This window comes from Mixophyes fleayi, chromosome 3 (assembly GCF_038048845.1).
Source record: "Mixophyes fleayi isolate aMixFle1 chromosome 3, aMixFle1.hap1, whole genome shotgun sequence".
In the NCBI taxonomy this organism is placed as follows: Eukaryota; Metazoa; Chordata; class Amphibia; order Anura; family Limnodynastidae; genus Mixophyes; species Mixophyes fleayi.
In genome coordinates, this window is record NC_134404.1 from 160,759,678 (window position 1) to 160,786,039 (window position 26,362).

General features: G+C 41.1%; 1 protein-coding gene across 1 annotated transcript; it reads right to left on the bottom strand.

Moving 5' to 3' along the window:
- Positions 1-650: 650 nt before the first annotated feature.
- On the bottom strand, positions 651-3,900 carry LOC142142802 (indolethylamine N-methyltransferase-like). Its single transcript, XM_075200611.1, has 3 exons — positions 3,743-3,900; positions 2,755-2,962; positions 651-1,134 (listed from the first exon to the last, which is right to left on the bottom strand). The coding sequence occupies exons 1-3, from the start codon at positions 3,888-3,890 to the stop codon at positions 705-707; spliced, it is 786 nt and encodes a 261-aa protein (XP_075056712.1). The 5' UTR covers positions 3,891-3,900; the 3' UTR covers positions 651-704.
- Positions 3,901-26,362: the final 22,462 nt, after the last annotated feature.

The window sequence follows — 26,362 nt, forward strand, 5'->3', positions numbered from 1 at the left end:
AAAATTAGGCACATTTGCACATTAAAAATCACTGAACTTCTTGGTTACAGAATTACTGCACATTCACCAATAAAGTGAATCTGTCATCCTCATATGTTGGTGTCTTCTAAAATATCAAATGAGAATTTGTCTATTTTGTTGTGTGTTAAAAATAAATACGAATTAGAATTTTGTTGTACTAATGGAAATCATGTTGTCTCTTTCTCCTCTCTTTTGACTGTCAGCAATAAAAGAATGATGGTGAAAAGCGGATATAATGCATGATATATAAGTAGTATATTTTATATACCAATGAATGCAAACATATTTATTTATTTGTGATTAAAGTCTTAAAGGGGTTTTCAATCTTTCGTGGAATTTTACACAACCTCTATCCTTTCTCCAGTCTAGTACATTTGATGGGGTACAGTTGTACTCAATGGTACCCAAGAACTCTGCTAGAGAGTCAAAGGACAGATACAATCCAAACAATGGCGCAAATAACAGCCATCTCCTGATTGGATTAGCTACTTGGCCATTTGTTCAGGGGCTGGTTGTCATTATCACTAGCGCATTGAATGCTTCATCTCCTTTGACCCTCCAGTCGAGGTCACTAATAAAAGTAAGTACTGGGGATAGCTATAGCAGGAATACAATTGGAATCCCAAAATATATACTAGTCAGTTGAAATCACCTTTAAGAGTTTAATCTTCCCATCTGCCACATTAGCCCTCTCTCTCCTTGCGAGCCAGGATGAAACACAAATGATCAAAATCAAGTAAATCACATTTTACCATACTAGCCTTTAAATCCATTTTCTCAATGACAAACCCAGCCTTAATTACTGACTCTTTTATAAAATTTTCATCAATTGTAAGGTGAAAGAACTTGTGCTGCCCCACTCGGTAGAAGGTCATATTCACTGCACTGAAGAGCACCAGATATCCTCCGATTTTAAGCCGTGATGTGAAACTTTTCAGGTTCCTCTGGAACTCTTCCTTAGTTTTACTTATTACATTTAATATCCAGAGACTGAGAACGCAGTCGACTTGGGGTACAAGTAGAGGATCTATACAACTATTTTCAAAGATATCCCATTTAACAATACTTTTCATTGTTCTCCTCACTTTCTCTTCTTGTTCCTTCCAACCATCTCTGAAACGAAATAAAAGGCATTTATAAGTGTCTAAGCACATATTTATACTATCATAAAGATCAGCATACATGTGTCCTATGATAATTACATTGTTGCCATTAAAATGAGACATTATTTTTGTAACTTCCATAAATTGAAGTTAGAATTGTCTAAAGAAAAATGTTACCGATCTACATATATGATAAGTAAATCTTCTAAAGGAAATTGTGCACATAATAAGGCCCAAATAGAGGATACATTTATAATATATTCTCTAATATATAAAGGACACATTTTACAGAGGTATGTTAAGCCAGATGCATCTAAGCTGATCATCACCACTATCATTTCGTAATTTACACCAGTGATGGGGTGACCACTAGTATCCCTTCTGAGTCTCAGTCTACATAAGTTGCATTTGCTCCAGCATGTCCTTATACGCCCCCTTCTTCACACATTTTGCCCCTTAAGTCAAGAGGGGTCGCAAGCGCCCATGATCACAGTGTGCGACTACATAAGGCCGCAACTCAAGTGCTTTGTGGGCATGGGTAGAATTAAAACAACATTTTATATGCAGAAAATGCTAAGTGCTTCCAACTCTACATGAGCCCTTCTATTAGTATAGTAATAAAATATTTTATATAAGTAAATAGGGTTGTTATATAAAAATTGACCAAGACACATAAAATATCACTTACCCTCCATTACCTATCTGCCAGTACAACAGGCCAGTCTGTGGATCTCCAACTATTATTGTACTAGTATTTGTAATTCCACAATAGCTGGAGATCCACAGGGCGCCAATCAATGAGCTCATTTCTCTGCATATTTATAATTATTAACATGGGTGAGAGCTGCCATCTCAAAGAAACTGCCTGATGGTCAAGGAAAATGGTACAATATAGTTTTGATTTTACGAAGCAAAAGGTTATGAAAAACCGTCACTCAGACACATTAGTAGCATTGTCTTTAGAGGAAGTAGCACTTGGTTTCAATGATTATTTTTTACGTTAATCTCCACTTAACTGGCATTTAATTGGTATTTGACATGTTACACTTTCCTACAAACCTACTCAATAAGGTTGTAAGTTCTGATTTACTGATTTATTAGCAATGTAGAGGACAAGGCGTTGAACAAATTATAAATGAGGCATGCAAAACAAAATTCATGTCCAAGCACATTGTTTAGTCTATTTTATGTGTTGATTGGTGTTAATACAATTGTCATATCTTTAATTATTACTATATTTTATTTTACTGATACACAAAAAAAAAAAATTCTACTGACATATGGCATCTAAGTGTTCTGGATAATTATATAAAACTCTAGATCCCTGTGAAATTAAACAGAATAAAACGGGTGTTTGCATAGGATAGCATTACTGACAAGTTCCATGCACAATTCTGTTATTCAAGCTCCTCTTTACAGACTAGTAAGTTGCTCTGGCCTCTGCTCAAAATTATTCTTACCAACAATAGGATCTCAGTATCAAAGTTTGTACTGAAGTCTATTAAAGTTTCATCTCTTTGGAAGACCATCTAGTTGTAAGATGGCTCCTCTCACCCAATGTATATATAAATATGATTACATAGAGATGGAGGGGTATTTTATCAATGTACTTGAAAATTAGGTTTTGTACCTATTCCCTTGTAGCCGACTAACTCGTTTGGCAGCAAATGACCAATCGGTGGCTTCGTCATCCTTCTCCAGCCATTTCTTGAGGTGTTTAATATTGGCGTCTGTGAATTCCACCACATAGATCTCCTTGAAAACATTGCAGGCTGAGAATAGCTGGTAGACTATAGACCCAATACTAATATCAAGCAATATGTTTCCTTTCACTTGTCCTGTAGTAAACAGAAGAGAGACAACATTTTGAAAAAAATAAAACACCATCTGCATTTACCCGCAGTGCTGTAGTTTAACATAAAACAGTGTGGATACAGCCTAACTAGTTACACTTGTTGTTCATTCAAGTACTTGAAACACATTCCAACATCTGTTCAGACTTTAATGATGTAGCTGTATTGTTACCAGTATTCCTACTCTCTGCTAACTGCAAAGCTAAAATGATAAGGGGGATTTACAGGGTAATTTACTACACCCAGCATTTCCGATACACCTGACTTTCTTCTCCCTTGTCTTTCAAAAGAAAATATTATGTTTATTAACATCACATTTCAAATACAGTTTTTACACCAGGGGGTAAATGTATCATAGTGCGAGTTGTACAAATCGCCGGAAATAGGCGAGATGACAGCTTAAATTTAAAGCGGCGCTGCCTTGTAAAAGGGAATTTTCCCTTTACAAGGCAGAGCCGCTTTAAATTTAAGCTGTCATCTCGCCGATTTCCGGCGACTTGTACAACCCGCACTATGATACATTTACCCCCAGATACCCTATTTTACCATATAAGCAATAACATTATTAACATTTAAAAGTACTAACTTAACAGCAGTGAAACAATTTTAAAAAATTGAAAAGTAAAAAGAAAATTAGTTTTCACAACACAACTTCATTTTTTATTACAATACATAGACCCCAAGGGCAACCATTATTCTAAAGATAAACCTTCATATAAACCAAGTGGTACTTATACAGATTTTAGCACTAAATCATATATAGACCTGAAGAAAACAGTTCATGTAATATTTTCATAGGGAAGCCCACATTTTCCTCTATTATAAGGATGTCTCCATGAGAAAAGTGAGTTTCAACTAATCCTTTGGCATCAAAATCTTCATCATGATAATGCTTATGGGTGCTGGAAGCCATTCTCAGTTGTTTGAGTCCTCTGCAAAGATCACATTTCTCTTTCGAAGTTTATATTTATAGCTATCAGCAGGAACAGTTTGCATCTTGTGATTTCAAATATTGAGATTGGATCATGCAGTCTTTGTCATAATGTGTGATCATGGAGATAAATATTGAATTGTTTGAGTACTGTGTGATTTTACTATCATGAGAAGAAATGTGATGTTTGCATTTTCGTGGAAAAGTAGATATTGTTAGGAACCCCTCCAGCCAGTACAACAACACCCGGAATGTGCTCCGAAAATCTGGTGTTCACTGTTGCCCCTAGTGGTGGGGACAGACTTGGCTGCAGACAAACGGAGGGTCGTGTGATGTGTACCGGCTGTGGAGAACCCAGGAACAGAGAGTTATGACAGACAGCGTATCCAGAGAACAAGGTCAGGGGTCACTTGCTTGGTAGAATAGTCAGAAAACACGCCAAGGGTCGGGGCCACGAGCAAATCAGCAGTATCCAAGGTTCAAGCCAGAAGGTCAAGGGCACAGGCAAAAGGCAAATCCAAGGTAAGGCAGCGGTCATACACGGCAAACAAAAGTCCAAAGGTTTTACATCAACAGCACCACAGCAGGTAGCAAACAGAAGTCTGGAAGCTATAACCGGCAGGGAGGCTAAGCCCTCCCTGCCTTAAATACAGCCAATCAGAGCCTAGCTCTGTAATCGCCCTCAGACTCTGCTAATGATAATATTAATTAGCCAGCAGGCTTGCTGAGCTACTGCGCACGCGCCCGGCTGCCCTGTGTTGCCGGGACGCGGTGCTGAACTGTTTTGGCGTCCGACCGTTGCCTTAGCAATGGTCGGGCTGGCCCGGAAGTGACGTCCCAGTCATCATAGCGACGGCCAGGACACAGGTGAGAGACACGCCACGGGTGGGCACCGCCGCGGCTCGTAACAGATATATTCTTACTTCTAGTCCGTACATTTCGGACAGGGCAAACTTGCTGCATAAACATTGCCATATTAAAGAACAACTTGTGTTTAAAACACAAACAGAGCGCACAGACGTGGAATCTTTTTGGCTGTGTTTAATAAGTGTCCCATTTTAACTATAGAGACGGTCTTTATTGTATGAGCGGCTTATATATATAAAGAAATCTATTTCAGAGTATGTTTATATGCTTATATGCATTCATATATAATTTTATAATGCTGTGTTTGTTTTATCATTGCTAATTATTTGTTGCATTTGTATTTTTATTCTTATGCTTTAAACAATAAATATACCTTTCTTGCACATTCTATCTGCGCTTTCTATATTCCACTGCCGTATTGGCCTTAAAATTCATTCGCTTTCCTTTAAATCCAGGTGCAATTGAGCAAAAGTAGATGCATAAGAGCATATACGCAACACTTTTGCAAGTTTGTAACTGACCCTTAGAAAGCTGGGAGAAGCTACAGATTATAGGGGATTAGAAGCAGGGGCGGACCCAGACATTTGCTCTACCCAGGGCGTTTTTTTTTTGGGGGGGGGGGGGCGATTTAGGCCCCGCCCCCTTTCTGTGTTCTAAGGCTACCGGCGGCTGCACAGTATGTGCAGGTCCGTTCAGCAGTGAAAGTGTGCTGTCCCGCTGCTCTGATTGTGTTTAAAACACAATCAGAGCAGCCGGGCTGCACACTGTCACTGCTGAACGGACCTGCACAGTGTGCAGCTGTCGGCAGCAAGTCCCTGGTAGGGGGGGCGATCGCCCCGATCGCCCCCCTCCCTGGATCCGCCACTGATTAGAAGGCAATTGAGTCATTTTCCCCAAAGGAATTTTTCCAGGGGTCAGATGCTCATTGTTTTGTGTGTAGTTTTCCAGGATATGTAAAAAATGGAACTATGAGATTTTGGATGGAACATTAGCTCCATTCTACAAACTCTCTTCGCTCAGTGTTTTGATTTGCCAAATGATTTGTCATATTAAAACATCTCTTTTTGCCCAAAACAAAAATTATCCCTGATTCAGACAAAAATTGCTTTTTTAAAAGGAATTTTGGAATTCTGGTGGGCGGAGCATCTGATATGGCCGTATGTTAGCATCGCTCCATGCTCAGCTTTTTTATCCTCCACCACCTACCACCTTTTGATAACTCATATGACTGGTAAATAGCAGCTACAGGAGTGAGAAATGCTAAGTAGCATAAAAAAGTAAAGACTTGTCAGTATGGAGGATTTATTTCATCCCCGGTCTGGATGATCCATTTTCCTGCCAATCCAACAGCGGCATCTCATTGTGGGGTAAGTGGCTGGAATCAGCCTAAAACATCATTAATATCCCTTACTGGACGACCTGACTTATCTTGGTGAGACATACCCGCAGCATTCTTTGAGACTGTGACTACATTTGCCTCCGGCAGCTATTACACAGGTGATTCTGCTCCCTGGACTGACACCAATCCCTACTGGGTGCAGAGGAGCAGTATTACATTTTAATTCATCTGTTAACAGTAGCAATTACCTATCCATGGCTAACTAGCTAAGTGGGTATGCGGAAATAAGAACTGTTACTTGTGACTCATCAGTATCTTAATGGGAGTAGTGGAAACTGACATCCTTCAAAACATGCTGCATAGCCTTCCCTGGATCTCCACTGAGGGAATGACCTGGAGCCGCTGACCACGGTAGTGGCTGAAGCAACTGAATGTACTTTATTGAGTGCTTGCACCGAGAGTTAAGCTGACGGTCTCCTCTGTGGATGGTCTGATCCAGCAATGCGGATTGAAAGCTTCATTATCTTATCGACAGTAGGTTTCAGGTGGCACATAAAGTGCCCTTTGAGTCGATTAACATCCGTGCTCCTTTGGGGATATAAACTGTGTTGTGCATCACTATTGCCATAAAAAGTGCACACTAAATATCTGTATTGAAGTGGCACCTAAGGAATTTTTCAGCATTGCAACTGTACTCTCCTGCAACAGAACTAACTTGCACCTAGTTGCAGGTTGCATTGCAGAGATCATTAGTTCAGCCGAGTGACATTGTGCCTGCTCAGAGTGAATCTAAACTTTTGTATACAAATGGGATGCCTCAACATTCCTAATATTCCCCATTCTCTCTGACATCTGCCAACTATTATTTAGCTGTATAAACAAATCTACAATAGCTGTGTTAATGGACATAGAATCGAAATAACCACTTTACTACATACTTGCCAACTGCCGGCAAGTCCACGTCCCTGTCGCGCTGGTGGGGGTAAAATTACGCGATTGGCCTCGCCCCGCCCCCTCCCGCCCTCCAAAATGGCGTGAATCACAGAGAATCTCGTCAAATGACGCTATTCTCTGTGAAACCTGGGATGCGGGAGTAATGCCAGCTCGCCCGGGAGACTGACCCGAATTTCGGGAGTCTCCTGGACTTTCCGGGAGAGTTGGCAAGTGTGCTTTACTATCACATCACATGGGCTCTCAAAGATAGCTCTTTATTATCCAATTCAGTCATCTGAGAAGCAAAGCTTTCAATGGCACAAATGTCTAAGTTTGTTCTTTAGTATTAGTAGTCTGTATTCCTGTGCATTATATAGCATATATATAGCATACCTTCATCTTTGGATCTAGTCTAATTAGTAATTTTGTGTAGGTTTATATTGCCATCTATTGACAATTTTAAGCAGTACATAAACTATTCTTTACCTGGATCAATTTACAAACAAGTGCTGTACCATCCAGCTATAATTATTGGATAAAATTCACTATTTCTATACTCTGGTAAACTTAGTTCTCACTGCATTTATATTTAAATAATGAGGATATCGCACACAGTGAAACTTTCCTGATTAAAATACAACACCTTACCCTTTTTGGCAGGAAGTCCTTTTCACATTTCTCTTAAGTCATAATAAAAATGTGACTTATTATATCATTCTTTTGGGTGACTGCAATCCACAGATTCGAGATAATCAGTGTGTGATAGACAAATTCCTTGACAAACCATCTTCTTCCAGGACCACAAACAACTCCATCAAAGACAGGTAGATGAAAACAGAATACTAATAAACCTATTCCCTCTTTACAACCACTTCTAAAAATGGATCAAGATCATCACATGGCAGACCAAGTAGATCAAGTGGTGGTTTTGGCTCCCAATTCAATTGCTGAGGTGGCCAAGGCAATCTAAAAAGTGATTATGCCCCAGATAGATAAAAAAGTGTAGACCTTTAAACAGGTATAGACTTATCACATGCCAAGATAAACTCCAGTTCTACCAGAGTCTCCAGCCTAGAACAACACACAAGCAATGCAGAAGATGCAACCCACTCCAAGATGCAATGGATTCGCAATCTAGATCTTTCCAATTGATGTCAGAAATGTTGGAGGATCTTATAAACAGAAACAGGAGGAACAGCTTGAGTTTCGTGGAGATACCTGAGACTGTCTGAAGTCAAAGTCTATCTCACTATCTAAACAGTACCTTAACAAAGGTCCTACGTGTCCATTCATACACAGATCCTGTGCAGGATGACGCTAATCGCTCTCAACCTGTTATGGCCAGATTCCTGGACTCCAGGGCGAAGGAGAAAATATTGAGTATTGGAGGTGTCACACGCCGGTCCCATAGATAAGTGCCGGCGTTGTTACCTCGATCCTGGAAGCGGTGATCCAGGCTACTACTTCGTGTCAAGGCTCCTATGTAGTTGGTTCTGTGCATGTGCTGCTTGTTGCCCCTATTTGTTACCTCCTACCAGTTCTCATTGGTGCATAGGATTATGGAGCGCTATTTAAACCTCCCATGGTCCCTTGGTCCATTGCCTGTTCTTTGAGTTACATACTCTTCCTATGGGATTAGGCCCCTGTTGGTTTATGTCCTCCGCTGTGCCTTGATTTGTTCGTTTGGATCGACCAGCTCTACTCCGCTACTGCTTCCACGCTGGGACTGCCGCTGTAACAAGCAAACTCACCTGTTACCAGAATCGCTATTCACAGATCAGCTAGCTCAATTCCACTACTGCTTCCACGCTGGGACTGTCGCTGTAACAAGCAAACTCACCTGCTGTCAGAATTGCTATTCACGGATCAGCCAGCTCAACTCCATCGCTGCTTCTACGCTGGGACTGCCATTGTACAAGCAACTCACTTGTTATTGGAATCACCACTTACTGATCAGCTAAGTTCTCCTTCCTTCTTATGTGCATATGGAACTGTCGCTGTAACTAGTAGCTCACCTGTAGTTACAATTATTATGTATGGATCTGCTAAAGTTCTATTCCACGTTTGCCCTGTTTGAACGTCAGCTGTATCAGTGATTTCTCTGCTATTATCCTGAGTTACCAACTGCAAGCCAGCTAGTTTCATCTATCATGTTTATTGACTATTTGAGCTGCTGCTGTATCATGATTCTCCTGCCGTTACTCTGAGTTACTAATTACAGCCAGCTGGTTCTATCATCTTCATTGACTATTTGAGCTGCTGCTGTGTCATGATTCTCCTGCCATTATGCTAGTTACTAATTGCAAGCCAGCTAGTTCTATCATCTCCATTGACTATTTGAACTGTTGCTGTATCATTGATGCTCCTGTTGTTACCCTGAATTACCAAATATATAAACCAGTTATTTTTAAACCTTTCTCATTGATTGAGTGAACTGTTGCTATACCAGTGATTCTTCTAACATTAGCTTGAGTTATCAAAACCTGTGTTTCAAGCTTCACCACTTCTCTGTCTCTCATTTGGGAGGCCGCCACCTACGGGATAGGGGCAGCAAAGCCCATACCTCTTTGCGGGGGTCACTGGTGAAAACCACCTACCCGTTAAACTCCGCACTCCTGAATGAGTACCACTCATTGACAGAGAACAGGGATCCGCTAAATATTCTGCAGATTCGTGACAGGAGGCCTATAGAAAATCATCACACCTGACCATTGAAGACAGGAGAATATTGATCTTCCAAGACTTTTCTACCTTAGTAACCCAGAAAAGGAAAGAATTCTCTACAATATGGCATAATCTGGAAAGTAATCAAAGCTCACCATCGCGAGCATCCATTCACCCTTGATTAATCCAAATTTAGTCACAGATTATGTGACCTCAGTTTTCCTTCTTAAATAATACAGCACCCTTTGTATTTGTAATATGAAACCTGCTCAGGTCTTCTTTTGGTCATAAGCATTTTGTGATGTTAACATGTTTGTTTTGTATCTTTACTGTTCTTCTACCCTTCATTGTATGCACTAGCTCTAGCTCTCTCGCAGCTGGAGGCAACAGAATATGATGTGTGTGGATTCCTCGAGTCTGGTACCTCTGAATGCTAGGACAGAGCTCCAGAAAATTCTAGCATTATTTAGGCACTTTTCCACTTTAATGCGGTGGGGGTAGGTTGACTGCAACTAATAACACAACATTAGATACCAATGTTTTGACACAGTCCCCATTTACAGTAGTTTAAGTTCTACAATAAAATAATGTGGTGTTTTTAAATGAGACGCACTGGGATAATGTTGACTGTTCCACTCTTAGGGCACCTGGATAAGGGAGTATATCTCAGCTCCTTTACATAGAAAAGCTAGATGAGCAGAGTGATACTCCATAGAGAGCTCCAACATACTATTATAAACAAAACTATGGATCTGGAGGCTCACTCTGTGATCTTGGATATTGAAATGTGGTAAAACAAATATACACTAGTAAACACATATGTGCCTAATGTGTTTACTAAAGAATTTCTTTGCAAATGACTACAGCCCCAAGATCAGAAAGACAAGTATCGCCTTATTCTTGCAGGTGACCTAAACATGGTGGTTGATCGCTTAATAGATAAATCACCCCTATCAGATGCAATCAGATATCTGGATGGAAGCATATTCAGTTACTTAAACACACACACACAAGTTGACAGACCCTTTCCATTTATTGCACACTTCTGAAAAAGCCTTCATATTTTACTCAGCTGTCCATCAGTCATGGTCAAGAATAAACTATATACTAGTTGCGGACTCCTTGGTAGTGAAAATATACAACACTAACATTCAGGACATGGTAATGTCGAATCATGCTCCAATATCAATCACATCAATCAGATGGTAGACTGTTTCCACCCTATAATCTTGTTAAACACAGATTGCAACATTTTGGGCAAAATAATGGTGGTTAGAAGGCAAATCTACCTCACAACACACCAACTAGGCTTTGTCAGAGGGAGACACTCAGTCAAGGGCACCCACACGACCATAGCTGCTATTGTTGTTTCCATTGTCAATAGGGATTCTCAGAATACCTTGTTAATCCTTGTTACTCACAAGGCACTTGACACTGTATTGTGGCCTCACTTATACACCATTCTAGAATTAAGGGCTTTTGATGATGATTTTACAAGGTTGATCCGAAATTTATATACAAAACCTATCACGGCTTTGTTGATTAACGGTTGCCATAGAGGCTCAATTTTAATGAAAAGAGGAACAAGACAAGGCTGTCCACTCTCACCTTTATTATTTAATCTTAGTCTGGACCCATTATTAAATTTGTTATAGCAATCCCAGACATTTGGAGAGATTAAAATAGGACAGACAGAAATTTAAGTTTGCTGACGACATCTTATTGTACATAGGAAATCTAAAGACTTCCTTGAAGGAATACTCAATAATATTAGCTTCTTATGCACTATTTTCGGCTTCTCTGTTAATTTTGATAAGTCAGTGGCACTATACCTGGGAAGAGGAACCAGGGCCATATTGCAGGGTGCAGACATCCAAATACTCTGGGCAAGTCATGATTTCACATACTTAGGCACTGAGTTACCAAATGACATAGTTAATTTATATATAACCTTAATATTATTGCTGCAAAAAGAGACCTTGAAAGGAAGCTAGAGGATAGGAAGGGTCTCCTACTCTCACATACAGGTAGAGCAAACCTCATCAAAGTAGTATCTTTCCCCAGGTTATTATACCTTCTCCAATCATTACTACTAATCCAATATAGACATATTATATATAAATAATGTTTTCAGAAAATTTAGATGGGCTGGCAAGAGACCAATAATTAGTTTAATTAGAGTCCAACAAAGCAAATCTAATGGAAGTGTTAAAGAAATTATACGGTTAGAAGATATTTGATATCTGAAGCTAATAACTAACAATATAAAATAGTGTGTTATTCCTTAGCGATTAAATTAGATACAATGTATTGTATGGCAATTGTATTAGAATTCAATATAAATTTATAAGTATCAATGTTTATTAGAATTAAGGATGACACTGCATCTTTTAAGCTGACATTCCCAGCTTCAACAACAACTTGTTATCAAGATTGTATGTTCTAACTATTGTGCTGAGTTGCAATCCTACAGCACCCAGAGGGACCACTTTAACTATCTGAGCTGTATGGAAATTTCGATACGGACAAGGGCTCACACAATGAAAAGAGATTTCATTATGCTAATACTCAAATGAAGCAAGATGTCCCATTCCTGGAATTGGAAATGAAATCAACTAATGGAGATCGAGCTCTGCTATGTAAAAAATGCCTTTGGACTATGAGAATTGGACTTGTTCCTTTAAGAGATAATATCTTGTGTTTTCTTAGAAATAAGAATGTACATGTTAGAATTTCATGAATATGTAATTAGTTATGTAACTTGTAACTCATAAATATCAAGTATGAAGAAAGAAGTGTTAAGCTTTTGGACTGAAGCTAGCAGAGACGTATAGTCTCATTTTGCAAGATGGATATTTTGCTTGCTGTTATTATTTATCTTTTATTTAGTAGTAAACCTTCATTACTTCAGACTTCGTTTCTGGACATTCGTTATTACAACCTTATTATAGGCATAAACTTACCAGACATAATAAACTATAATTATGCTGCGTTGCTGCATTACCTTCAAGATTTGCTTCAGGAGGGTGAAATGTATGCTGCTTCATCAATTGAAAGGGGATTTGTCATTTGCGTAGCGTACTTTGAGAAACGCAAACACTTACGATAGAGAAATAAGAACCTCAAACTCGAAAAACACATCCACTTGCGGTCTTCTACACCTACGCTACGGAAATAAGAATCTCAAACTCAAAAAACACACCCACCTGCGGTTCTTTAGACAAGGTAGAAGCATAAGCAACGGATCCCAAGCAATTGACGTTAACCTAAGAAATGTATGTGTCACGCCCAATGTGGGCGTGACGCATACATCCGACCAGTTTGTTTACACATATCCAAACACAATGCCTATGGGTTATTTTAACAAAATAGCTCTTAACTAATTAATCATTGTCAAATAACATTGATGTGGTACACTTTGATCGATGTTTCTCGTTTGCTATTAATTAGCGTAATATACACTTTTACCTAAAAGACAGATTGCTGAAGGCCTTTGTGTGTGTTTTGGAGTTCAAGTGGTTGTATAGTACTCAAAATGCATGTACATGGCTAGATTAAAAGCAAAGGAATTAAGAGTCAATGAAAATGTATGTTGTAGTATAAATCCATCTGGGTTGTTATGAAAATGCATAGCATACTCTTCCATAAAGCACACACACACACACACACACGAGTGTATACAACCTCCACACAGATAAAGGGTTTGTGTCTGGATTTGAACTCATGACTGCCTTATTTGGGAAAAAAGGGTGGCTAACCACTAACACAGACTTCAATGTGACAAAACAGGCAGAAGAGCAACAATACAGCATGTGTGCTAGACAGGAAACTGAGCCTTAATAGTACTCTTCATTATTCACACAAATTATACACAAAATAGGAATCTCACAGGTTGCTCAGTGGTTAGCACTTTGAACTCACAAGACAGCAGGCATGAGTTCAAAGACCAAGCATACCTATAACAAATGTGTGCAGGTTGTGGACTTTAATCATTCTGCTAAGAAGCAGCTCAGGAACTTGACACAATGTGTTGTTTTATTTAATATTATTTCTTCTACATGCTCAACCACAATGTAAAATATGCCCTCCTATTTATCCTGTATTGTAATCTACCTGATTACATCAAGTTCCATTTTTCATGGCTGACAAATTTTTGGGGGGGAACTTTCAAAAAGTGTCATGGCCCATAGTTCACATGCACATTATTATGTGTATGCTGACATTTATTACTAGGAATGGACTAAGAGGTGGGGGGGATTTAAATGCAACATTTCCTGCAAACCTAGTTTCATCTGGATCGACGGCTTACAGGTTATGTGATGTACTCAGCTTTATCCAAACAGAACGCTCACCACAGTCAAGTAGCATGGTGCTTTGCATCAGTTGCACTTCTGCCTTACAGCACTGAGGCCATGAGTTCAATTCACAAACATGGACTCATCTGTGTACAGTTTTGATGTTTAATGTGTGACTGGCTTTGCTTTGACACTTGAAGTTAACCTTGGTCTATCACTACAATGGCACATGATTTGGGGAACTAGTTAATGAGCTATGGCATTTGACATATACCTTTTTGAATGAATCTTGCCCCCAGGGCACATTATTTATGTGTCTGCTATTACTACAGATGGCCTACCTCTTCCAGGGGTGGATTGGTGGTGGAGGGCACATGTTCCTTTGGCTGACATGGAAATAGCAAATGCAAACCTTTTTTTCTTCAGCTACTGCTTGTGCTTGGATGTGATTTCACCATCTTCTGTTCTTGCAAAATACTATAGCCAGCACCGGTTCAGCATGGTGGCTTATTATTTAGCACCTCTGACTCCCTGTGCTGGTGTCATGAGTTGGATTCCTGACCATTGCCTTATGTGTATGGAGTTACTATTTGTCCCATGTTAGTGTGGATTTCCTTACAAAATACACTTTGTGTATCTTTCATTTGCTGATACCCACAATTAGTAGGGCTATATAAATATTGCCACAATGATGGATTTGTGTCCAAAATCTGTCGCTTAAATGTTAGTCTTTTTGGACTCCATATCCATTCTTTATTAACCTTAGACCCACATGTTGTGCAATTGTAATATATTAATAAAGACACACACACCAATGATTTAGTTTGTAAACTTTTGATTATTGTAAAAAAATTCAAAAAAATAAAACTATTTACATTTCGCCCAAAAACTATTTACAGATTACTTACCCATACAAATATGCCCATGCCCTTATTTTTTATCTATTTTGTTTGAATATTTGTTGATTTTATTTTGATGTTTTTTAATTTTTTGCAAATATTTAGCAATTTCGTCCTGCAGTTCTGTGGCCGATGGGGGGAAAGGTCCAAGCTTGCTCAACGTGTGCTGTAAAACAAATAAAGAAACAAATAATTCCATGGCACACTAATTGTCAAAGCAGACAGGACTTACTACAGATGTGTACTGTTACATAACTTTAAACTGTTAGGCCTCTTGCTACAAATGCATTTGCCCGCCCACTAGACATTGATAAGGCTTTTGTGTAGCATTTTTAGTGATATACAAAAATCTGTGGTGCCCAGGGGCCAGGGTCGTCTTAACAGCATTATAGGCCCCAGGGCAAAGCACTACACTGGTCCCCTACCTACACACCCACTCACAAGAATAAAATAAAAAAGAATAACGAAAAATCCATTCATACTTATTTTATTTATTAAACAAGTGTTCAAACAAAACTTTAGATCGCATTATTGTAAGCTAATTGGTTTATAATTGAATTAAAAATCAATAGAATAATATACTGACAACTTGACAAACCTATCGGGCCCCTCTGCACGTGTGGGCCCTGCCCTGTGTGGCCATGTGTTTAGCTGCCTCTGGCCGTGTATTTTTTTATACATTTTTTACAAGAAGTTGTAGTACCATTATGATTGAAACCTCTGACATTTATGTCCACTTGTATTTAACATGTGTGACAGCAGGGATTACACAGGTCTGCAACCAAAAAGCTGTTTTCATAATTTTATCTGATTCTTATGTTTTTTGGTGCGCTGAATTCGAAAATGACCACCGTTTTTTCCTGGGACGTCAGGTTTTTTCCCAATCGAAATGAGCCTTGGTCAAACAGGTAGCTGGAAATCGCTAAATTTCAAATTCATCGTACTTGGGGAAAGAAAACTGAACATGGAAAAACAAATTTATTTTCACTGGCAGTGCTCCCAAAAACATGAAAATACATGTTTATTGGTCCTGATGGTGATCACTGCATTGTTGAGTGTGCTTGCTAGTGCCTGCCCGGACATGTTCTTTCATGCAATAACTTGTTCTCTGATTCCTCCACAATCTTGTATTTCATTTCAGTCGTCATCCTGCTATTGTCTGTGTGGTTCAAAATTAGTGCAATGCCTCCAAGAAAGTGTGTAAATTCGCCTGACAGTTTCTGTTTCATATGTGAAGAGTTGATGGTGAAAAAGCAGCAGTTGAATATTATGGATTTTGTTAAGAAAGTTTATTTAGTTTATTTTAAATTAAAACTTGGTGACCAAGATAAAGTTTGGGCTCCTCATAAAGTATGTAAGCGGTGCGTCGAAGATCTTCGTAATTGGTCAAAAGGCAAGATAAAAGCTTTTCAATTTGGAATTCCTATGATGTGGCGCGAGCAAAAGAGTCATAGTGATGATTGTTATTTCTGTTCCTGTGATGTGAAGGGGTACAATTCAAAGTGGAAGTGCACCATCACGTATCCCAATCTTCCTTCTGCTATTCGTCCTATTCCCCATGGTCCAGACGTCCCTGTGCCCGACCCTCTTACAAACCTGGATGAAGTCAATTGGCCTGACGAGAATGGAACTGTACCTCAGCCTTCAGATGTTGAAGTTGACGAACCAAAACTTTTCTCGCAAGAGGAACTCAATGATTTGGTGAGAGATGTAGATCTACCTAAGCAATCTGCTGAATTACTTGGTTCTAGACTTAAAAGCAAAAATTTGTTGATGGAAGGTACATCTTTTGCATGGTATCCGAAAAAAGACTTTCTGTCTTACTTTTTTCATGAGGGCAATTTGGTGTTTTGCTCTGATTTAGAGCAGTTGATGGCTCAGTTCCACATTCAGTATGATTCTTCTGAATGGAGGCTTTTCATTGACTCTTCCAAAAGAAGGTTAAAAGCAGTTTTACTTCACAATGGTGGTCATTATGCGTCCATTCCTTTTGCTCATTCGGTGTACTTGAAGGAGAACTTGGAGTTGGTACTCAAAAAAGTGGGTTATCAAAACCAAAACTGGTTGGTATGTGGGGATTTAAAAGTATTGTGTATGCTGCTGGAACAACAGGCTGATTACACCAAATACCCTTGTTTTCTATGTTTATGGGACATTAGAGACCGACAAAATTACTGGAAGCAAAAAAATTGCCCACCAAGAAGTCTAGTTGTTGGTGAAAAGAATGTTCTCAGAGATACATTGGTACCCCCTGAGAAGGTTTTATTACCACCACTCCATATAAAATTAGGATTAATGAAGCAATTTGTTAAGGCACTTCCCAAATATAGCGAATGCTTCAAGATCTTGGGATCCAAGTTTCCAGGTTTAACGGAGGCAAAACTGAAAGAGGGGGGTTTTGTTGGCCCGGATATTAGAAAACTCATATCCGCCAAAGACTTCATCAGTTCAATGACTCCAACTCAAAAAGAAGCGTGGGTTGTCTTTACAGTGGTCATAAAAATCTTTTTGGGAAACCAAGAAGGATCCAAATTACAAGGAAATGGTGGAAACAATGTTGAAAGCGTTCCACAAGCTTGGTTGCTCCATGATCTTAAAAGTCCATTTTCTCAACTCAAACTTTGACTATTTTCCTGAAAATTTGGGAGCAGTGAGTGAAGAGCAGGGAGAACGTTTCCATCAAGATATAAAAGAAATGTAAAGAAGGTATGAAGGGAAATGGAGTGTTACGATGATGGCTGACTACTGCTGGATGTTGTACAGGGATCTTCCGGAAGCCACCTACAAGAGGAAAATCTCAAAAAGAAGTTTAGAGTTTAAAAAAAGACGATTTCACAAGCAATCTACTAGAGTGTGGTGTTAATTTTGTCGCCACCTGTGCAAATGAGTTAATATTTTTCATGTAAATAAAATATTTGCATTAAGAGATTTTTTTAAATGATGACCACCCGTTTGTTCGAAAACCTGACGTCCAAGGACAAAACGGCTGTCATTTTTGGATTCAGCGCACCAAAAAACGTAAGAATCAGTCAACTAAACCAAAACAGCTGTCCAAAAAAGATCTGTGCTATTAACAAGTATAATGGAAATCTCAATGTTATCCAATTATCTCCAACATTTAATGCAAATACTTACTATCTCCCAAGGCCTCCGCCTCTTAGCTACCCGCCGCAACCACCTCTGGCCTCTCCTCCTCCTGGTCGGCCTCGACCTCCTCCACCTCTTCAATGGTGTCCGGCAACTCCTCCACCTCCTCCACAGTGTCTGGCACTTCCTCCACCTCCTCAATGGTGTCTGGCACCTCCTCCCCCTCCTCAATGGTGTCCGACACACCCTCCTCCTCCTCAATGGTGTCCGGCACACCCTCCTCCTCCTCCCTGGTGTCTGGCACCTCTTCATCTTCCTCCTTGTCATCCTCCTCTTCCTCCACCACCACAGGCTGCCAGCGTTCCCGCCGTTGACGCAGTTCCCAAAGTGCCTGGTCTGTTGGAATCAAGAACAAAAAATCAGGGTATTGTTCAAAAAAACACCAGCTTAATAAACGATAGTATTACAATAATCATGTGATCAGACATTTTAAATAAAATTCTCATTGTCAGCAGAGACAAATATTAACTACTACAAAAGAAAGAGATAAACATAGGCACTAAGCACTTCACATGACCTGTCACAAATGTTTGTTTTTGGTGTTGGGATGTGGAATATCTCAGTGGCCCAGTGTTTAGCACTTTGCTCTCACAGCACTGGGGTCAGGAGTTCGAGTCTGGACCATAGCCTTATCTGTGTGGAGTTTGCATGTTTGCTCCACATTTGCATGTGTTGACTGCAACACTCCCAAAACATACTACTGGGCGGGTCATTTTGAGATATTAAAAATTGACAGTAGTCTGTGTGTATATGTTAGGGAATTTAAGTCTTAAAGCTCCCATGGGGCTGGTACTGAATGAGTTCTCTCTGTACAGCGCCACTGATTAAGTGGAGGGATTTCAAATATTGTGAATGATGAGTATACTTTTGAAATCATCCTATGTTGGGACTCTCTCACATTGCAAATAGCCAGTTAATGAATGACTGATTAGGTATATATATATATAGTACAGTAGGTAATATGTTTGCACCTTATGGGACCTTACAAATCTTTGAAAATGAGCTAAGGTCTTTTGGTTTTCAAAGCTGCCTTTAAAATGGTTTTGCAATAATAAAAACACATCTGCCACTCCAATCTGCAAATGGTTTTTAAGCTTAGGTCAGCAAGTTACAGCACTGGGGTCAAGAGTTGGAGAGCTTGATTCAAAAACCTGCATTAATGTTCTGAAGTTTCTCTATAAATCATGTTGGAAAGTAAATGTTCAGCAGCCAAATTTAGGAGACAGGAGCCAAAGCAGGTTGGGTACATTGGAAGGGGAATGACCTTTCCAGTGTGGAGAAAGATTGATATGTAGTGTAGTGGTAGGCCATGTCCGGTGATTTGGGTGAACATATTTTGATACATATACCAAAAATATATGTTTACACATGTTTTCTGCGATTAATAGAGAGCTCACTTGTTACTATCTCCTCCCGTAGCTCCCGAAGCAGCTGGGGCTGACGCCAGCGGAGGTCGCTCCAGCGCCTCTGGAGCTGGACGATGCTGCGGTTTTTGTGGAAGCGCAGGCGGAGGTATCTGCGGACCCTTTGATGGGCCCGCAGTTTTACCTCGTTTTAGATATATCTGCCCGAGGGCACGTTATCCATGCCCTCGGTCAGCACTCTAAGCTCTCTGTGGCTAAAGATTGTCGCCCTCATTTTGTCTATCACTCTTCCTCTCACAATATGTTACGTCTCACTGGAGACAACTACCAACCGGTATTGGCACTGGCCTTCCCAGGGCGCAGAGTCTAACGGACCCCCCGGTCTTCTCCAAGACCCGCCACAAGGCGGGATGGTTTTAGCTGCCGGAAGCCCGCAGGTCGCGGCCCCTAGATTAGCCCACCGGCGTAGTAGAGAGATGGTAGCAGGGTGAACGGTTCTGGGAACACAGTAAAAGGCCTCGTCTAGCTGGATCTTAAACAGCTTAGCTGTATGAAGTAGGAAGCCAGACGTACCTTGCTGTCTAGTAGAGAGGCATGAGAAGACAAACATGAGAGGAGTCAGGAACTGTAGCCGGTTCGGTACACAGAAGGTCAGCCAGTGCGTGTTGCCACAGATTTAGCAGATGCAGGGTTAATCAGACAGGCCGGGTCGGTACACAGAAGGTCAGCCAGTTCATGTTGCCAGGGATTCAGCAGATGCAGGGTTAATCAGACAAGCCGGGTGTTATGGACTGGAATAATATCAGGCCTAGTGGGCGGTTCTCACGATGGCCTGTGCACGTGACTAGCTGAGTCAGGATCGTACAATGTTTAGAAAATAAGAACACAAGACAGTGGGTCTGCTTAATAAGTACTTCAATGAATATGAGCATAAGTACATATCAACACATGGAAACAATGCAGCAAAGTTCTGTACACAGCAGAGATGGTGAGATGGCAGCTCAGAATATCACAATGATGAGCATCTGCACACTTGGCATAATAAACAAAGTCTTGTAAATTGATGCATAGAGATACTTGCAAACAGAGTCCCAAAGATGGTGCTACCAGCACTTGGTTGATAAAGCAGGTTCACACACAGGAAATCCAACAGGAGAGTTCAGGAATACACAAAGATCAGAGAATGCACAGGAGTCCATGGAGACAGGCTAGCAAACAAGTTGCACTGACAGTGAGCAGGTGTCAGTGCTGAGTTTAAATAGAGCAGGTTTGAATGGCACGCCCTGAAGAGAGTCATGTGATCCACAGGAGAACAGAGCAGACAAGAAAAGTAACAAACCTGGACAGGATTGTTACAGTACCCCCCCTCCTTAAGGGTGGACTCCGGACACCTACAATAATTTTTTAGGGAATCTTTTCCGAAAGTGTTTGAGCAAGCGAGAGGCATGAATGTCAGAAGCTTTAACCCAGGAACGTTCCTCAGGCCCATAGCCTTTCCAATCGACTAGAAATTGCAGTGAACCTCTGGATCTACGAGAGTCCAATAGTTGTTTGATCTCATATTTAGTTTGATCTTGAGAAGTAGCCGGAGGCGAAGAAGCTTTGATTCTTGAAAATCAATTTTGTACCACCGGTTTTAGCAGAGAGACGTGAAACACATTGGGAATCCGTAGTGAGGATGGAAGTTCTAATCTGAAAGCTGCTGGACTGATCATATCAGAGATTCGGTAGGGACCGATAAATTTGGGTGCTAGTTTTATACTAGGAACTTTTAAACGGATATTTTTACTGGATAACCAGACCTTATCCCCTGGAAGAAGTGGTGGAGCAGGACACCTTTTCTTATCGTAAAATCTTTTAGCCCGAGCAGCAGAATTCTCCAGATTACTTTTGGTTTGTGTCCAATTGAGAGAAAACTTGCGTAGCAGGGAATCTACTGCAGAAACTGAGGAGATAGGAGTTTGAGAAAAGGTAGGTGGTCTGGGATGACATCCATACATGACGAAAAAGGGTGAATTACAAACAGCTTCATGGAAATGATTGCTATGGGCGAACTCGGCCCAAGGGAGGAGTTCCAGCCAATCCGCTTGGTGAGCAGACACATACATTCGCAGGAATTTTTCAAGCTCTTGGTTTGTCCGTTCGGTCAGGCCATTAGATTGAGGATGGTATGCTGAGGAAAAGTCCAATTTAATGCCTAACTGAGAACAAAAGGATCTCCAGAACCTTGAAACGAATTGTGAACCACGGTCTGACACGATATGGAGTGGACAGCCGTGGAGGCAAAATATTTCTTTGATGAAAAGTTCTGCCAACACTGCAGAAGAAGGGAGTCCTTTGAGAGGAATGAAATGAGCTGCTCTCGAAAAACGGTCTGTCACCACCCAGATAACAGTATGAGCTTTGGAGGCAGGCAGATTGGTAATAAAGTCCATAGATATTTGAGACCAGGGTATTTCAGGAACAGGTAGAGGAATAAGAGGACCGAAGGGTCTATGTCGAGGAACCTTATGTTGTGCACATTTAGAGCAGGCAGAGACAAATGATTTCACATCTTTCAAGAGGGATGGCCACCAATAGTACCGGGTTAGGAGTTTTCTAGTCTTCTTGACTCCAGCATGACCCGAGAAACGAGATAAATGGGCCCAGCGTAGCAACTTGAGACGTAGATGTGGTAATATGAAGGTTCTGCCTGGAGGGCAAGTAGATTTATGCACAGGAGTAAGGGCCAAGACACAACAGGATTGAAGATGGGATGAATGTCCTCGGGAGAATCCTGGTCTTCGGAATGAAAGGACCTAGAAAGAGCATCTGCTTTTTTATTTTTTGATCCCGGACGGAAAGTAAGACTAATATCAAATCTTGAAAAGAACAAGGCCCATCTGGCTTGACGAGGATTCAGACTACGGGCTGAACAGAGATAAATGAGGTTCTTATGGTCGGTATATATCATAATAGGAAACAAGGCCCCTTCCAACAGATGTCGCCAATCAGACAGGGTTAATTTGAAAGCCAATAATTCTTGATCTCCTATTCCATAGTTCTTTTCTGCTGGGAGGAATTTACGAGAGAAAAAGCCACATGGATGTAGTTTCCCAGAAGTGTCACGTTGAGACAAAATTGCACCAGTGCCCACAGAAGATGCATCTACCTCCAAGAAGAAGGGAAGTTGGCAATCAGGTTGCTGAAGAATAGGAGCAGAAGTGAAGGCTGACTTTAGATGTTCAAAGGCTGAGATGGCCTCGGGGGACCAAAGCTTGGGATTAGCTGATTTCTTGGTAAGAGCAGTGATGGGGGCAATGATGGTAGAATACCCCTTGATGAATTGTCTGTAGTAATTGGCGAAGCCAAGGAAGCGTTGGATAGCTTTCAGACCAGTGGGCAAGGGCCAATCCACAATTGCTCTTAGTTTAGCCGAGTCCATCTGAAGGGCTGTGCCTGAGAGGATGTACCCTAAGAAAGGAACCTGGGGCTGCTCAAAAAGGCACTTTTCTAATTTACAGAAGAGGTTGTGTTCTCTCAGATGGGCCAGGACTTGACCTACATGTTCCCTATGTGAAGGAAGGTCTTGAGAAAATATCAGAATGTCGTCCAGGTAGATGATGACGAATTCATAGAAAAGGTCTTGGAAAATATCATTCATGAAGGTTTGGAATACAGCTGGAGCATTACAAAGCCCAAAGGGCATTACTAAATACTCAAACTGCCCATCGTGTGTGTTAAATGCTATTTTCCATTCGTCACCTGCTTTAATACGAACAAGATTGTAGGCCCCGCGTAGATCTAATTTGGAGAACACAGTGGCACCTTTGATGCAGTTAAAAAGCTCAGAGATGAGAGGTAACGGATACCTATTCTTAATGGTAATAGCATTAAGGCCTCGAAAGTCAATGCATGGCCGCAGGCCGCCATCCTTCTTTTTAACGAAAAAGAATCCAGCTCCAGCTGGAGAGGTGGACTTCCGGATAAAGCCTTTTTGCAGGTTTTCTTGAATATATTTAGACATTGCTTGGGTCTCAGGAAGAGAAAGGGGATATACACGACCACGTGGAATAGGTTTGTCAGGGAGGAGCTCGATTCCACAATCCCAAATGCGATGAGGGGGAAGCTTGGTTGCTTCCTTTTCACAGAAGACATCTGCATACTGTTGGTATTGAGGAGGTAAAGATGGTAACGAAGAAGCAGTGGTTAGATGAAGATGTACTACTTTCTTCAGACAGTGAGACTGACACCGTGATCCCCAGGACAAAATTTGAGCAGTATGCCAGTCCAGAGTTGGGGAGTGGAGACGTAGCCATGGCAGAACTAACACAAGGGAGTTGATGGTCTTTGGAAGGACTAGGAAGGAAATGTTTTCTTGATGCAGAACTCCAATCTGAAGGGTGAGAGGAACAGTCCGGAACTGAATGAAGCCTCCTGGAATATTACTGCCATCGATGGCTGTAAGGCGTACAGGACGTTTCAGTGGTGTAGTAAGAATATTGTATTTCTCAACCACAGTGGCAGCAATAAAGTTAACGGCTGCACCAGAATACAGAAAGGCATCAAGGGGAATAGAGAGATTCCCAAAAAACAGAGAAACAGGAAACAAGAGGTTCTCTTTGATTTTTCCCTCAACAGTTCTCCTCACAAACAGACCTAACGGTGTTCCACCTTGCTCTGTTTGGCCTGAGCGTTTTCCCAGACGCGTAGGACAAGTACTGATGCGATGGGCCTTCCCTCCACAATAGAGGCATAGATCATTTTTAAATCTTCTCTCCCTCTCACTTGGAGAGAGACGGGACCTACCCGAGGCGGGATCTATGTGTCAGATCTATTCTGACACATAGCGAGATCAGATCATCCAAGAAAGATGGGAGGTCACGGGAAGCCAACATGTCTTTTATTTTATCAGATAGGCCTTGCCAGAATGTGGCCACCAGCACTTCATCATTCCAGCGCAACTCGGAGGCCATGGTCCTAAATATGATGGCATATTGCCCGACAGAATGAGAACCTTGGCGTATACGAAGAATTCCGGAAGCTGCACTGGAAAGCCGACCAGGTTCATCAAAAATTCATTTGAAAGTTGTCAGAAATTCAGTATAATTTTGTAGCAAGGGGTCATTCTTCTCCCATAGGGGTGAGGCCCAAGCCAGGGCTTGACCAGAAAGAAGGGACAGAATGTAGGCAATTTTAGCTCTATTCGTAGGGAAGTTCCTGGGTAATAATTCAAATTGAATTGCACATTGAGCCACGAATCCTCTACATGACTTGGGGTTCCCATCATACATTGGAGGATTAAGAATTTGTGGGTGTAAGGCAGTTGTGTTTGCAGAATCCGAAGAAGACACAGCAGAGGTCTCAGGTTTATGGGAGCATACAAGAGTGTTCTGAAAAGAATCCAGATGAGAGGATAAACCTTGTAAGAACTGCATAAAGCGATCTTGATTGGACTCTTGCTTTTCCACTCTCCCTACTACATATTGCAATAGGTCCTTGAGAGAGGGATCGCCCATGGTGTTCATTTCCTTTTTGGTCAGTGCAAACTGTTATGTTAATAAGTACTTCAATGAATATGAGCATAAGTACATATCAACACATGGAAACAATTCAGCAAAGTTCTGTACACAGTAGAGATGGTGAGATGGCAGCTCAGAATATCACAATGATGAGCATCTGCACACTTGGCATAATAAACAAAGTCTTGTAAATTGATGCATAAAGATACTTGCAAACAGAGTCCCAAAGATGGTGCTACCAGCACTTGGTTGATAAAGCAGGTTCACACACAGGAAATCCAAAAGGAGAGTTCAGGAATACACAAAGATCAGAGAATGCACAGGAGTCCATGGAGACAGGCTAGCAAACAAGTTGCACTGACAGTGAGCAGGTGTCAGTCCTGAGTTTAAATAGAGCAGGTTTGAATGGCACGCCCTGAAGTGAGTCATGTGTTCCACAGGAGAACAAAGCAGACAGGAAAAGTAACAAACCTGGACAGGATTGTTACACCGGGTCGGTACACAGAAAGTCAGCCAGTGCGTGTTGCCAGGGATTCAGCAGATGCAGGGTTAATCAGACAAGCCAGGTTGGTACACAGAAAGTCAGCCAGTAATCACAGAAATAAGTGCACAATGAAAGCACAGAGATCAGGAGCAGCCAGACGTTAAGTACACTTGTTGCTCTGACACAGGAGAGTGTCAGAGTGAAGACTAAATAGTGGGGAGGTTTGAATTCCCCGCCTCTCAGCTCACGTGATCAGATGGACCTAACACAAAATGGAAGTATTGGGCGCTCTGATTGGTTCTCTGAGCATGTATGGGAGCGCTCACGTCTCACGCGGATCTTTCAGAAACCTGTGTGTGTAATGGTTGCCTCTCCATCCAAAAACATGGCGCCCGTCACAGGTGAGACGAGTACTCTGTGCTCTGCAATGAGAAAGACAGTGTACACCTGGCCTATTAACGAAATCAGGCATTTAAACCCACCCGGACTCTTCCTTATTTCCTGTTCATTTGTGATTTTGTAAGGCAGGCTGTGGTTGAAAGTAAAGAAAGAAGTTGTGGTGTGTATTTTGAGAATTTTCAAATATTATTGTCACTCACCGGACTGTGAGTGCCATTTCTCCTGTGTTCAGGAACCGTGGCCGTCCGCCATCCTGAGGGTCTGCGCATGTGCAGCCCTTATGAAACCTTCAGTACCTGTTGCTTTTAATTAATTGGATGATCAGGCAACCCTCCCTATTTAAACCACCTGTGATCATTACCTAGTTGCCTGATCTTGGAGTCTCATTCCCCATGAGCCTCTGAAGGTGTTCCTGTGTTTCCTCGTGTATTCAGCTCCAGCTGATTCCTGTCTTCTACGATTGTGGTTTCCAGACCACTTCTACTCTCCTGTGTTCATCGTGTATGCACTTAGCTGATTCCTATCTGCTACTGCTGCCGGATCTCAGACCGTCTCAACTCTC

Coding starts and splice junctions, on each gene's coding strand:
- LOC142142802 (XM_075200611.1), bottom strand. CDS start 3,890: ATGGCTTCCAGCACCCATAAGCATTATCATGATGAAGATTTTGATGCC. Junction 2,963..3,742: donor ACATGAACTGTTTTCTTCAG/GTCTATATATGA, acceptor TGTTTACTACAG/GACAAGTGAAAGGAAACATA. Junction 1,135..2,754: donor AGTCGGCTACAAGGGAATAG/GTACAAAACCTA, acceptor ATTTCGTTTCAG/AGATGGTTGGAAGGAACAAG.